Source organism: Hemiscyllium ocellatum, chromosome 39 (assembly GCF_020745735.1).
Source record: "Hemiscyllium ocellatum isolate sHemOce1 chromosome 39, sHemOce1.pat.X.cur, whole genome shotgun sequence".
Taxonomy (NCBI): domain Eukaryota; kingdom Metazoa; phylum Chordata; class Chondrichthyes; order Orectolobiformes; family Hemiscylliidae; genus Hemiscyllium; species Hemiscyllium ocellatum.
In genome coordinates, this window is record NC_083439.1 from 7,217,983 (window position 1) to 7,233,503 (window position 15,521).

The 15,521-nt window shown below is 43.8% G+C and overlaps 1 protein-coding gene across 6 annotated transcripts in view; it reads left to right on the forward strand.

Moving 5' to 3' along the window:
• map2k5 (mitogen-activated protein kinase kinase 5) overlaps window positions 1–15,521 on the forward strand; it is a 393,643-nt gene that overhangs the window by 108,168 nt on the left and 269,954 nt on the right. For all 6 annotated transcript variants that reach the window (XM_060852989.1, XM_060852986.1, XM_060852988.1 and 3 more), the window contains exons 6-7: window positions 4,770–4,837; window positions 5,879–5,927. In XM_060852989.1, coding sequence (XP_060708972.1) covers window positions 4,770–4,837; window positions 5,879–5,927 — 117 coding nt within the window. The remainder of the gene's footprint in view (window positions 1–4,769; window positions 4,838–5,878; window positions 5,928–15,521) is intronic.

The window sequence follows — 15,521 nt, forward strand, 5'->3', positions numbered from 1 at the left end:
ATTAGAGGCTCTATTGGGCTTAAAAGCAGATAAATCATCTGGATTGGATGAATTTTGGGCGGCACGGTGGCACAGTGGTTAGCACTGCTGCCTCACAGCACCAGAGACCCGGGTTCAATTCCCGACTCAGGCGACTGACTGTGTGGAGTTTGCACGTTCTCCCCGTGTCTGCGTGGGTTTCCTCCGGGTGCTCCGGTTTCCTCCCACAGTCCAAAGATGTGCAGGTGAGGTGAATTGGCTATGCTAAATTGCCCATAGTGTTAGGTAAGGGGTTAATGTAGGGGTATGGGTGGGTTGCGCTTCGGCGGGTCGGTGTGGACTTGTTGGGCCGAAGGGCTTGTTTCCACACTGTAAGTCTAATCAATTGCATCCCAGGCTGCTGTTGGAGGTGAGGCAGGAAACTGCAGGGGCTCTGACCCAATCTTTTAATTTCTCTCTGGCCAAAAGGGGTTGTGCCAGAGGATTGGAGGACACCTAATGTGATTCCACTTTTTAAAAGGGCTGGTAGAGAAGAACCAGGAAATTATAGCCTTGTATGGCTCAGTTTAGTGGTAGGTAAACTATTGGAGAAAATTTGGGAGGGCAAATTAATACCAACTTGGAAAGGTGTGGGTTAGTTAGAGATAGTCAGCATGACTTTGTCAGAGGGAGGTCATGCCTAAGAAATATTTTAGAATTTTTTGAAAATGTGATCAAGTGTCTGGTTGAGGGAAATTCAGCTGATGTAGTTCATATGGATTTTAGCAAAGCTTTTCACAAAGTCCCAATTGGAAGACTAATTAAGAAGTTTAAAGCGTATGGAACTGAGGGAAACTTGGTGAGATGGATCAGAAACTGGCTTAGTTCAAGGATACAAAGGGTAGTGGTAGAAAGCTTTAAGTGACTGGAGGCTGGTGTCTAGCAGTTTACAGCTGAAAATGTGTTGCTGGTTAAAGCACAGCAGGTTAGGCAGCATCCAAGGAATAGGAAATTCGACGTTTCGGGCATAAGCCCTTCATCAGGAATGGTACAGGTTGTCCTGGTTGGGTCCAAATTTTGTTGGTTGGAATGTAGTTCGGAGTCCGTGTGGGATCAGTCGGTTCCGTAGGCAGGTGCTGAGGAAGGAGATGTGGCTGTGGTAACGAGTCTGTTTGAGAACATGGCTGAAGAGCTTCTGTGCAGAGGAGATGACCTGGAGGGTGCAGTGAGAGAGAGACTCACTGAAATCCTTGTAGAGGGAGGAAGAGAGCTTCTTCAAGGAAGGCATCCTTGCAAGAGGATTTGCAGTAGGTTAAAATCTTCGGGTAAAAAATGAGGTCTGCAGATGCTGGAGATCACAGCTGAAAATGTGTTGCTGGTTAAAGCACAGCAGGTTAGGCAGCATCCAAGGAATAGGAAATTCGACGTTTCGGGCATAAGCCCTTCATCAGGAATAGCAGTTTACCACAAGGATCAATACTAGGATCCTTATTATTATGATTTTGTTGTGAGAGGAATGTTAAGCAAATTTGCAGAGTAGTTAATCGCAAAGAAGATGGTTTTAGGTTACAGGAATATATAGGTGATTTGGTCAGATGGGCAAACATGTGTTTCTTTCAGTAAGATAGCAGTAGAGTAGGCCTTCTGAGCCCAGGGCTTGTCCGCTCCACCTGCTTTTCTTTTCTTTCTCTAGCTTCTCTTTTTTTCTATTTTGTTTGACTTACTTCTTGATGAAATGTTCAATCATAGTGATGACATCAGTGGCAATGACTTGGCCCAGCAGCATGAACTCTAATAGGCCCAGCAGTATGGATCCGTGGCGCTGGAGGCAAGTTTGGGCTCATAGCAGCATCTGCTTCCAGCCTCATTCATGAAGGCGGCAGTGAAGTCGAATTTGGGTCAGTGCGGTACCCAGGAGCATCAATGATGTTTGCATTGGTGAGGTCCAGCAAGGACTCGTAGTGGCAAAGGTGTTGGTTAAGGTGAGATGGTGTTGAAGGGTGGCAACTTTCATTGCAGTGATACAGTGAAGTGGATTCGTGTCTGGCCACTAGGCCCATGACCAGACTCTTAGCAAGAAAGACTGTAAAGTTGGACACTTCCTTTGTTTCTTCATTTTTCTGCCTTTACATTCTATATTTTGGATTATTCTGTGTTTTAAGATGGTGTTGGAGAATGATGACACTATACTGTACTTTTCACTGTATTTTGTAACAAGATAGGACAATAAATATATAAATCAATCAAATAAATTAAATCAGTGGCAGATGGTATTCAACCCTGATAAGTGCAAGGTGGTGCACTGTAGAAGAAGAAACCAGATGAGGGAGTATTTAATGAATCACAGGATATTGGATTGTTAACAGGAATGAAGGGAGTTTGAACTAATTATTCATTGATCTCTGAAGTCGGCTGAGTATGTAAATGGGATAGTTTAGAAGGCATGTGTTTTCATCGGTCATGACATAGAGTATAAGCGCAAGACGGTAATGTTGGAGTTGTACAAAGCATTGGTCAATCTACAACTGGAATACTGTATGCAGTTCTGGTCACCTTGCTACAAGAAGGATGTGATACCTGTAGAGGGGTTACAAGAGGGACTTCACCAGAATGTTTCCTGGGACAAGAAATTGAGCTATCAGGAGAGACTAGATAGGCTTGGATCATTTTCTTTACAGCAGAGAAGACTGAGGGAGAATATGATTGAGGTGTATAAGATTATGAGGGGAATGGACAGGGTGAATAGAGAGCAGCTGTTCCTCTTAGTTGAGGGGCCAATTGTGAGAGAGCATAATTTTAGGGTAAGGGACTGGAGATTCAGAGGGGAATTGGGAAAAACGTTTTTCACTCAGGTGGTGGGAATCTAGAATGTTCTGCATGGGAAGGTAGTGGAGGCTGGAAACTGTACAACCTTTGAAAAATATTTGGTTGAGTACTTCAAATATTATAACCTTCAACGATATGGGACAAGTGCAGGAAATTAGGATTAGTGCACTTTTAGTGATAGTTATCTCAATGCAGACTCAATGAGCTGAAGTCCTTTTCTGTGCTGTATAAATCTCGAAAAACAATCATTATCAGATAAAGAGTAATTTGTTTTGTTACTTCAGTGTTCCAGACACGTATGGAGTTACTAATTTGAAGTCCTTAATAAACCTTTCAGGTTACAATGATATTTACTGTTCTATCAGAATGTCTTCCAGAAACTTGATTATTTAACTTGTAGATATTGGGGATTGTTCTGATTGTTTGATGCAAATTTAGCCATTCCCTATTGTGAACTTTCCAAATCTATTTCCAGATCAATTGTAATTCTAATAAACAATCTGATTACATTAAATGGTTATAATTTTAATTATGAGTTTTAAATTTTTTTGTGGGTCTCATGCTGATGTAAATCAATTTTTCTGTTTATGTTAGTCTATTAATATCATGTGTGTGTTAAATTTCACTTCTCGTTGAGGTGCTATTGATTATGTATGCATAAGCATATTACTTTCATTTCAATAAAAGGAAACAAAGCAAATGGCGCAACATGTTTTGGCATGTTAGAAGTGAGCTTGTAACCAGATTTTCCATTCCCTGTATTCATTACAGGCAGGTGCTACTCATGGACACCAAATTAGGGGCTGGCAATTTCAAGGGTCATTGATTTTTGGAACTCGCATTGCTGAAAACGGAGTGTCGCATTCAATATTTAGTCTTATGGAATAAGTAGTACTGCCTCAAGAAACATTGCTGGAGACCACTTTGTGTTAATTTGAAGATGGGTGTGTGCTTAATGGTAATTTTAATGGACTAGTAACGTAGAATTCAAGCTAATGTTCTAGGGAAATGGTTTTGAATCCAACAATGACAGATGGTGGAATTTGAATTCCATATAAAACCTGGAATTAAAAACTAGCCTAATGGTAAGCATGTAACTACTGCTGATTGTTATAAAATCCCACCTGGAGTTCACTTACGTCTGTTAGGGAGGAAAATTTACCATCCTTACCTAATTTGGCCTGTATGTGACTCCTGACACACAGCAATGTGGTTGATCCTTAACTGCCCTCTGAGCAATTAGGGATGTGCAATAAATGCTGGCCGAGCTATAGTCGCCCACATTCCACGAACAGGCATAATGAAAGCAATGTCTAACAACTCCTCAAATGTGAAATTTATTGTATAAATTTGCTATTGCCTCTAGCAGTCGAGAGTGTGGTGCTGGAAAACCACAGCAGGTCAGGCAGCATCTGAGGAGCAGGAGAATCGACATTTTGGGCAAAAGCCCTTCATCAGAAACTCCAGAATCTGCAGTCCTCACTTGCTCCTATTACCTCTAGCAGCCATGTCATCAGCATATTCATATGATGCTAGTATTCATATGATATAAAGGAAAATAGTCATGTTGTGGTAGTATACCTGTCCCTGGTCCAGATGGCCTGGGTTCAGTTCCCACTGCTCCAGAGGTGTTGTCATAACATGTCTGAACAGGTTGATAAAAAATGTTTACAATATAGAGTATTTTGAAAAATGTGCAACGTGATTGTCTGTTTAAACATGCTGAAGTTGTTTCTAAGATATCGTTTTGAATAGTATCTATCCTAGTGTTTTAAAAAAAGTCTTGTTCTTAGTTTTCAAGAAGATAGTGTAATTTAGTATGCTAATGTTGCGCACAAGTAGCGAGTATGCAAACATCCACATGCCTAGCAACAAGCCAATTAACCTTCAGATGGAAATGAGAAATCTATGGTAAATTACAGGTTAATTAGACTGCTGTCCTCAGCCCATGAATGACTGATAAAAACTCCTTTATCTGCCTGCAGGTAAATACACGGGCAGGGTCCTCTAATAATAGCTGCCCGGCAGTCACAGAAGGCCTGCCGAACAATAGGTAAGAGTCAAGAGCAGAATCAAAAACGGCTTATGAGATATGTTCGCTGCATGACAACTAATGGTGCTAGATTCAAAATTGTTAAGCTATATAATTTTAGAGGTGTTTCTGCTGGGAATTCTTGACAAAAATGAGAAAACCATAATTATAAAGAGCATATGATGTTGGAATTAATATTTATCATTTGCTTCTTTTATTTCAACTGTTACACATTAAACTATGTAAAATTGAGTATTTTATTTTTTAATTTACAGTACTGGTGCTGATGTACTTGTATTCTGGGTGAATTTCGTCTCATATCGCAGGAATACTAATTATTAAATTCATGTTCAAGTTTGATAACGTCTTCTTTTCTACCTAATTTTACTTTCCTCTCCAGTCCTTGTTACAAGAGTATAACTTTTAGGTGATATATTGTTTTTGCAAATCTTGCCCCCATTGGCATTCTTCATATGTAAACCTTGAGGGTGGTTGTTATTAGGTTACTCAGTGGGAGACAGACTCACTGGTGATCTTGTCTTCTTCACACCTGGCCGCCACGCATACCAGCAGGGGTCATGGGAGAGCACTCAGGAGGAGGAATCGTAGCTAATGTACATGCAGGTGTACCTTTTAGTTGCTGAGGCCATTTATAACATTATTCGTGCTCACACCCTTGCTGAGATCTTTTAGTTCAACACTCAAATCTGTCATTATGACTAGGTTTCACACTGGGTTGTGGCCTTACCAACTAAGTCTGGAGCTAGCTGCTTTTAAAAAATAATTATTTGTTTTTGGATACTGAAGAAGGGAGAACTTAAAAAAAACTTCGCCTTTTTTCTGACTAGACGTTCTAATTTCTGGATTAATTGTAAAAAGCAATTTGAGTTTTTTTGGTGCAAAACAATTACTTACATAATAAATCAGTTTAATGATAATGTTTTATAATATTTCTTTGAGTTCTGTAGAATACAGTTTCCTTACTGCAATGTTAATTAGTTTAGATTGTGTCTGTATACAATTATATGCATTTTTAACCACTGCCTTTCTTTTCTGCATCAGGTTGAAGAAATCTTCTGCCGAACTTAAGAAAATACTGGCAAATGGACAGGTAGGTGAAGGAAGCTGCATGCAAGTAGAATTCTAATCTGTTTAATTGATAAGTAATTTACCATTAATCACATTGCCCAATAAAATAAAGATCATTTCACACTATGGACAGTCTGAATCCACATTGGTATTGGAATAAATGCTTTGATTTTAAAATAAAATATTTGTGTTCAGTCCATCGGTTGCTGAAATCCTGGCTGAAGTCCAAATTAAAAGCACGATTAGGACATTTGGCCTTTCAAGACTAATTTGTCATTGAATAAGATCATGGCTGATTTGTTTGAATTCCAAATTCCATGTCCCCATCTACCTCTGATAACCTGAAACTCCTTTGCCAGACAAGAATCTTACCACCTCCACCTTAAAGTATTCAGTGACCACCTCTGCCACCTTCTGAGGTAGAGTGTTCAAAGTTGTACAGCCCTCAGGAAAAGAATTGCCTTCATCTCCATCCTAAAAGGATGATCCCAAATTTTTAAACAGCGTATCCTAGTTTTAGACCCTCCCACAAGAGGAAACATCCTTTCCACATCCATCTTCTAAACCAAAGCATCCTTCGATCTTCTAAACTCCAGCGAAAAAAAGTACAGCCTATCCAATCTTTTCTCTAAGGCAACTTTCTCATTCCAGATATTAATCTAAACCACCTTTGAACCACTTCCAATGTATTTACATCCTTCCTTAAATATAGAGACCAAAACTGCACAGATATTTGAGATAGGTCTCACAAATATCTTGTATAACTAAAATGTAACATCCTTACATGTATGTTGAATTGCTTTTTTTTAGATTAGATTAGATTCCCTACAGTGTGGAAGCAGGCGATTTGGCCCAACATGTCCACTCCAAACCTCTGAAGAGTAACCCACTCAGATCCATTTCCCTCTGACAAATGCACTTAACACTATGGGCAGTTTAGCATGGCCAATTTACCTGACCTGCACATCTTTGGACTGTGGAAGGAAAACGGAGCACCCAGAGGAAACCCATGCAGACACGGGGAGAATTTGCAAGCCCCACATAGATAGTTGCTCAAAGCTGAAATTGAACCTGGATCCCTGGCGCTATGAGGCAGATGTGCTAGCCACTGAGCCTTATTACTTCTGTAATAAAGACTAGTGTTCTACCAGTTGCCTTAATTACTTGCTATATCTGCATGCTAACTTTTTGTGATGTGCACACGAACACCTAGATCCCTCTTCACCATGGAAGTCTGTAGTCAATATCTGTTTAAATAATATCTTACTTTTGTTAATCCTTCTGCCATCACACTTTCCCATATTATACCGTTTCCTGATGTTTGCCCATTCAGTTAACTTATCTATATTTATTTGCATGTTTGTGATATAATTTTCATTACATATGTTCCTGTGTAGCTTTTTGTCAATCTGAAACTTTAGCTACCATACTTTGAATCCAAGTTATTGATGTAAAAGATTAAAGGCAGAGACCCTTTTCAGGTCCCCACTTGCCACATCATCCCAACCTGAAAAAGACCCATTTATACATGCTGTCAGTTTTCTGCCGGCAGCCAATGTTCTATCCGTTTTATTGTCTACACCATGAGCTCCTACCTTGTGCAATAATCTTTTATGTGGAACCTTGTCAAATGTCTCCAATATCCACAATGCATTTCGCTCCTTCAAAGAATTCCATTAAATTAATTATACATGATTTTCCTTTCAAAACACCATGCTGATTTTTCCTAATTGTCCTGAGTGTACGAAGTGTCCAGTTATGATCTCTTTAATGATTGATTCTGGCACTTTACTCACATCAGACATAAAACTAATTGGCATAAAGATTCTTGTTTCATGCCTTCTTTCCTTCTTGAAGAGTGGGGGTATATTTGCTACTTTCCGTTCTGAGGAACCTATCCAGAATCCTAACAAATTCTAGAAAACTAGCATAGCGTATCTCCTATCATGATCCATCTCTTTTAACACCCTCAGATGAAGTTCCTCAGGACCCGAAGACATCAACCTGTAGCGCCATCAGTTTGCTCAGTACCATTTGCCTTGTGATTATAATTTCACCAAGTTCCTTTCTTCCTTCAATTTTCTGATTTAAAGGTGTAACTGGGATGTTTGCTATATCTTCTATAGCGAAGACAGAGGCAAAATATTTATTTGTTATATCTACCATTTTTTTAATGTACAATTTACTTCCTATTCTCACCCATTAGAGGAGCAACACTCACTTACCCTTTCCTGTTTTAGATACATGTAGAAAAAATTTCAATCCCTTTTCACATTTGTAGCTAGCGTCTCATATTTTAATTTATTTGCTCTGTTTTTCCTGTTAGTCATTGTCTGCTGTTCTTTGTATTCTGAGCAGTCCCTGGTATGCCACTCATCTTCATGCATATATATGCTTTTTCCTTCAGTTTGTTACTTTTCCTTAACTTCTTTTGTAAATCAGAGGTAGTAGGTCCTTGGAAGGTTATAGTAGAATCATAGAATCCCTACAGTATGGACGCAGGCCATTCAGACTTTCGAGTCCACACTGACCCCACCAAAGAGCATCCCACCCAGACCCACACCTTCCTCTATCCCTGTATCCGTAGATTTCCCATGGCTGATCCACCTAGCCTACATCTCCTTGGACACTAAGCCATGCTACAATTGCACATATTCACTTAACATGTACACCTTTGGACTGTGGGAAGGAACTGGAGCAGCCAGAGGAAAAACATGCACAATGTTCAAATTCCACACACAGTTGCCCAAGGCATCAAACCCAGGTCCCTGGTGTTGTGAGGCAGCAGTGCTAACCACAGAGCCAGCACCCTGACTGAGGAATGTACTTTTCTGAAATATCCCTTTAAATGCCTGTCATTGATTTTCTATTGAATTATGTTCTTGCCTAATATCCCAGTTCACTTCTCTGAGCTGAGCTTTCGTGCCCACACAATTGCTCTTATTTAAGTTTAAATTCTAGTCTTAGATCCACACTTCTTTCTTTAAAGCCAAATGTAAAATTCAATCTGAGAGGTGCCCTTATTGGGAGATTATGAATTAATCCTGACACAATGGTCAATTCCTGAATATGTTCCTCTAACAATCTATCTCAAAAGCATTCTATAAATTCCTTATGGAGATTGTCGTTACCAATCTGATCTTTTCATATTTATACATATACATTTAAATGACCCTACATCATTCCTTTACAGGAATCATTTAATATTTCTTCTCGTATACTTCTTCCTATGTCATTATTTCTGTTTACGCCAATGTAGATCCATTTAGTTACTTCTTACCCTTATTATTCCTCATCTCAATCCAAACTGATTCTACATCCTGAATTGAATTGTATTAATTTTATTGTCATATGTACTCAATCACATGAGTATAGTGACAAGTTTACAAACTGTTACTTTCGGCATCATCTTAGGTAACATGTACCAAGAATCTGTGCCTGGGTATAAAACAAAAAAAAGCAAAAGCAAGTTAAGAAGTTAAACATTACAGTCCTTCTTACTGAAATGTAGAAAAACAAAGAAGCACAGTTAATATTTCAACATCAGAGTCCATAAGCACCTGGCTATACTGGGCTCGCACTCCTTACAAGGGATTGACTTCACCCCCACCACCACCTCGGGCTGCCTGCTCCTGCTTTCACCGCCTCAGGCTGCCAGCACAAGATCTCGCCACTGGCCCCCAGAACTGTCTGCTTCCGCTCTCACCTGGACCGCTTTCTAGTGCCTGCTCCCGCTCTCACTGGCTTGGGCTACATGCTGCTGCTCTCGCAGCCAACTGCCTCTGACTACATGTTTCTGCTCTCCTGCCACTTGTGATGACTGCTGTCAACGTGAGAGACCTCGCTCACCATATTCAACTAGCCTTCCCCACACTTGTCTTGATCTGCTCTATAAAACCTCCTCCACACTGCACAAATCTTACGCATCTTACATGAGGTAAGTAGGTTAAGAACAAAAAGTAGTGAAAGAACAGCAAAACATGAAAGAATTAAAAGTAAAAATGGAAAGAGCAGATGAGCCACCCTGATATCTTGAACCAGGGTCACCTCTTACAATTGCACCAATACAAATTTGAATGAAAGCTTTACTCCTCTATACCCCTCAATATTGAGAATTCAGTCCTTATCATCCTGAAAATGTGACTCCGTAATGACTATCAGATCATATTTATTCACTTCATTGTGTGCTATTAGCTAATTTACTTTGTGATGAGTGCTGCATATATTCAGAGACAGAGTCTTTAGTTTTCTTTCTGTTATCTTTGTGACATTTCATTGTTACTGTTGGTATTTGCCATTTTTTGTCTCTGTCCTTTCCTATCATTCTCTGACCTTCATTTTCCATATTAGAATTTTGCTCTCCTACCTGGACTCTATTCCTTGATCTTTTTAACATTGCCATTTGACATTTACACTAGATTGACTCTTCACCCAACTTTTGTAGTTTAAAGCCCGCTGTATGTCCCAAGTTTTGCTGCTTACAGCAACTCCATTCCTCACTCATTTCAGGTATAGGCCATCCCAACTGTACAAATATGACTCCCCAGTCCAGTGCCTCGCAAACTGAACTCATTTCTCCCACGTCAGTCTTTGAGCTATACTTTCACTTCTCAAATCTTATTTATCCTATGCCAATTTCCATGTGGCATAGGTAGCAATCCAAGGATTATTTCTCTGAGCTTCCGCTTTTAACTTTAACACCTAGCTTAGAGTAAAAAATGAGGTCTGCAGATGCTGGAGATCACAGCTGCAAATGTGTTGCTGGTCAAAGCACAGCAGGTTAGGCAGCATCTCAGGAATAGAGAATTCGACGTTTCGAGCATGAGCCCTTCATCAGGAATAAGAGAGAGAGAGCCAAGCAGGCTGAGATAAAAGGTAGGGAGGAGGGACTAGGGGGAGGGGCGATGGAGGTGGGATAGGTGGAAGGAGGTCAAGGCGTGGGTGATAGGCCGGAGTGGGGTGGGGGCGGAGAGGTCAGGAAGAGGATTGCAGGTTAGGAGGGCGGTGCTGAGTTGAGGGAACCGACTGAGACAAGGTGGGGGGAGGGGAAATGAGGAAGCTGGAGAAATCTGAATTCATACCTTGTGGTTGGAGGGTTCCCAGGCGGAAGATGAGGCGCTCCTCCTCCAGCCGTCGTGTAGTTGTGTTCTGCCGGTGGAGGAGTCCAAGGACCTGCATGTCCTCGGTGGAGTGGGAGGGGGAGTTAAAGTGTTGAGCCACGGGGTGATTGGGTTGGTTGGTTCGGGCGGCCCAGAGGTGTTCTCTGAAGCGTTCCGCAAGTAAGCGGCCTGTCTCACCAATATAGAGGAGGCCACATCGGGTGCAGCGGATGCAATAGATGATGTGTGTGGAGGTACAGGTGAACTTGTGGCGGATATGGAAGGATCCCTTGGGGCCTTGGAGGGAAGTGAGTGTGGAGGTGTGGGCGCAAGTTTTACATTTCCTGCGGTTGCAGGGGAAGGTGCCGGGGGTGGAGGTTGGGTTGGTGGGGGGTGTGGATCTGACAAGGGAGTCACGAAGGGAGTGGTCCTTGCGGAACGCTGATAGGGGAGGGGAGGGAAATATATCCTTGGTGGTGGGGTCCGTTTGGAGGTGGCGGAAATGGCGGCGGATAATACGTTGTATGCGCAGGTTGGTGGGGTGGTAGGTGAGAACCAGTGGGGTTCTGTCTTGGTGGCGGTTGGAGGAGCGGGGCTCAAGGGCGGAGGAGCGGGAAGTGGAGGAGATGCGGTGGAGGGCATCGTCGATCACGTCTGGGGGAATCTGCGGTCCTTGAAGAAGGAGGCCATCTGGGTTGTGCGGTGTTGGAATTGGTCCTCCTGGGAGCAGATGCGGCGGAGATGAAGGAATTGGGAATATGGGATGGCGTTTTTACAGGGGGCAGGGTGGGAGGAGGTGTAGTCCAGGTAGCTGTGGGAGTCAGTCGGTTTATAATAGATGTCTGTGTTGAGTCGGTCGCCCGAGATAGAAATGGAAAGGTCTAGGAAGGGGAGGGAGGAGTCTGAGACAGTCCAGGTGAATTTCAGGTCGGGATGGAAGGTGTTAGTAAAGTTGATGAACTGTTCAACCTCCTCGTGGGAGCACGAGGCAGCGCCGATACAGTCATCGATGTAGCGGAGGAAAAGGTGGGGGGTGGTGCCAGTGTAGTTGCGGAAGATGGACTGTTCCACATATCCTACGAAGAGGCAGGCATAGCTGGGGCCCATGCGGGTGCCCATGGCAACTCCTTTAGTTTGGAGGAAGTGGGAGGATTGAAAAGAGAAGTTAAGTCCCCTTTAGTCCAAGAACTCCCCACCTACGTTCGGGACACCACCCACGCCCTCCACCTCCTCCAGGATTTTCGCTTCCCCGGTCCCCAACGCCTTATTTTCACTATGGACATCCAGTCCCTGTACACCTCCATCCCCCATCACGAAGGACTCAAAGCCCTCCGCTTCTTCCTTTCCCGCCGCACTAACCAGTACCCTTCCACTGACACCCTCCTTCGACTGACTGAACTGGTCCTCACCCTGAATAACTTCTCTTTTCAATCCTTCCACTTCCTCCAAACTAAAGGAGTTGCCATGGGCACCCGCATGGGCCCCAGCTATGCCTGCCTCTTCGTAGGATATGTGGAACAGTCCATCTTCCGCAACTACACTGGCACCACCCCCCACCTTTTCCTCCGCTACATCGATGACTGTATCGGCGCTGCCTCGTGCTCCCACGAGGAGGTTGAACAGTTCATCAACTTTACTAACACCTTCCATCCCGACCTGAAATTCACCTGGACTGTCTCAGACTCCTCCCTCCCCTTCCTAGACCTTTCCATTTCTATCTCGGGCGACCGACTCAACACAGACATCTATTATAAACCGACTGACTCCCACAGCTACCTGGACTACACCTCCTCCCACCCTGCCCCCTGTAAAAACGCCATCCCATATTCCCAATTCCTTCGTCTCCGCCGCATCTGCTCCCAGGAGGACCAATTCCAACACCGCACAACCCAGATGGCCTCCTTCTTCAAGGACCGCAGATTCCCCCCAGACGTGATCGACGATGCCCTCCACCGCATCTCCTCCACTTCCCGCTCCTCCGCCCTTGAGCCCCGCTCCTCCAACCGCCACCAAGACAGAACCCCACTGGTTCTCACCTACCACCCCACCAACCTGCGCATACAACGTATTATCCGCCGCCATTTCCGCCACCTCCAAACGGACCCCACCACCAAGGATATATTTCCCTCCCCTCCCCTATCAGCGTTCCGCAAGGACCACTCCCTTCGTGACTCCCTTGTCAGATCCACACCCCCCACCAACCCAACCTCCACCCCCGGCACCTTCCCCTGCAACCGCAGGAAATGTAAAACTTGCGCCCACACCTCCACACTCACTTCCCTCCAAGGCCCCAAGGGATCCTTCCATATCCGCCACAAGTTCACCTGTACCTCCACACACATCATCTATTGCATCCGCTGCACCCGATGTGGCCTCCTCTATATTGGTGAGACAGGCCGCTTACTTGCGGAACGCTTCAGAGAACACCTCTGGGCCGCCCGAACCAACCAACCCAATCACCCCGTGGCTCAACACTTTAACTCCCCCTCCCACTCCACCGAGGACATGCAGGTCCTTGGACTCCTCCACCGGCAGAACACAACTACACGACGGCTGGAGGAGGAGCGCCTCATCTTCCGCCTGGGAACCCTCCAACCACAAGGTATGAATTCAGATTTCTCCAGCTTCCTCATTTCCCCTCCCCCCACCTTGTCTCAGTCGGTTCCCTCAACTCAGCACCGCCCTCCTAACCTGCAATCCTCTTCCTGACCTCTCCGCCCCCACCCCACTCCGGCCTATCACCCTCGCCTTGACCTCCTTCCACCTATCCCACCTCCATCGCCCCTCCCCCTAGTCCCTCCTCCCTACCTTTTATCTCAGCCTGCTTGGCTCTCTCTCTCTTATTCCTGATGAAGGGCTCATGCTCGAAACGTCGAATTCTCTATTCCTGAGATGCTGCCTAACCTGCTGTGCTTTGACCAGCAACACATTTGCAGCAGTTAACACCTAGCTTGTCATACTTCGTCAGCAGAACCTCTTTCCTAGTTTTACCCATGTCGTTGTAACACATGGACCACAACCACTGGTTCCTCTCATTCTATTGCAAATTCTTCTTGGGGCAGCATGGCGGCTGAGTGGTTAGCACTGCTGACTCACAGCACCAGGGACCCAGGTTTGATTCCTTCCTTGGGCGACTGTCTGTGTGGAGTTTGCACATTCTTACCATGTCTGCGTGGGTTTCTTCCAAGTGCTCCCGTTTCCTCCGACAATCCAAAGGTGTGCACATCAGGTGAATTGGATATGCTAAATTGCCCGTATCGTTAGGTGCATTAGTCAGGGGTAAATATAGGATAGGGGAATTGGTCTGGGTGGGTTACTCTTTTGAGGGTCAGTGTACTGTAGGGAATCTAATCTAATTTAGTCTTCTCTATTCCACAGCACATTTCCTGAACCCTGATTCAGCTTAGGGTACACTTTGTCACCTGGTCTGTTGCTTCCAATGCCTTCAGGACCTTCCAATTCCCAATACACAGCAAAATAATCCAGTTTCAAACACCTTGTGTGCATGCTGTCACCAAAAACTATTGGTTATTGACTCTTTCCAAGAAGTTACTCACAGCATGAGCAATTACATCATTATATTCTGATAGGCCTAAGCTAAGTGAGCCTTATTGCTAATTGGTTTAATGGACATGTGATCAGTCACCATTTGGCTCTCAATAGTGATGGACATTCACTGATTTCACCTTTCACTATCTCTTGGTTCCTATATGACTGCATATTAAAATACAATGAAAGCTTGAAGAAAAAGGGCAACTGTTTTGTATTAACTAATGGGACATGGGCATCACTGGCTAGCCAGCATTTGTTGCCATTGGGAAGGTGATGGTGTCTTGAACCATACTGTCGATGTGGTATAGGTCGGCCCACAATGCCCTGAGGGAGGGAATTCCAGGATTTTTGACCCGGACACAGTGAAGGAACGATACATTTCAAAGTAAGGATGGTGGGTAGCTTGGAGATAAATTTCCAGGTAGTGTTAGTGGTCCCAACTTTTAGCTGCCTTTGTCCTTCTAGATGGTGGTGTTTGTGGGTTTGGAAGGATCTTTGGTAAATTTCTGTTACTGAGTGTTGGTGGTGGAGCAAGTGGATGCTTGAGGAAACGGTACCAATCAAATGGGCTGCTTTTTCCTAGATAGTGTCGAGCTTCTTTAGTGTTCTTGGAGCTGCACCTGTCTGGGGTGTATTCCACCATACTCCTGACTTGCATCTTGTAGGTGGTGGACAGGCTTTGGGGCATCAGGAGGTGAGTTAGCAACCTCAGTGTACCTAGCCTCTGACCTGCTCTTGTAACCATTGTGTTTATGTGGTGAAGCCAGTTGAATTTCTGGTCATTGAATCCCCTATCATCAATATGCTGGGGGTTACCAATGATGATAACAGCATTGAATGTTAAGAGACAATGATTAGATCGTCTCTTAATGGAGATGGTCATTGCCAGGCAGTGCAGATGTTATTTGCCACTTGTTAACCCAAGCCTGGATATTGTCCAGATCTTGTCACATTTGAACATGGTC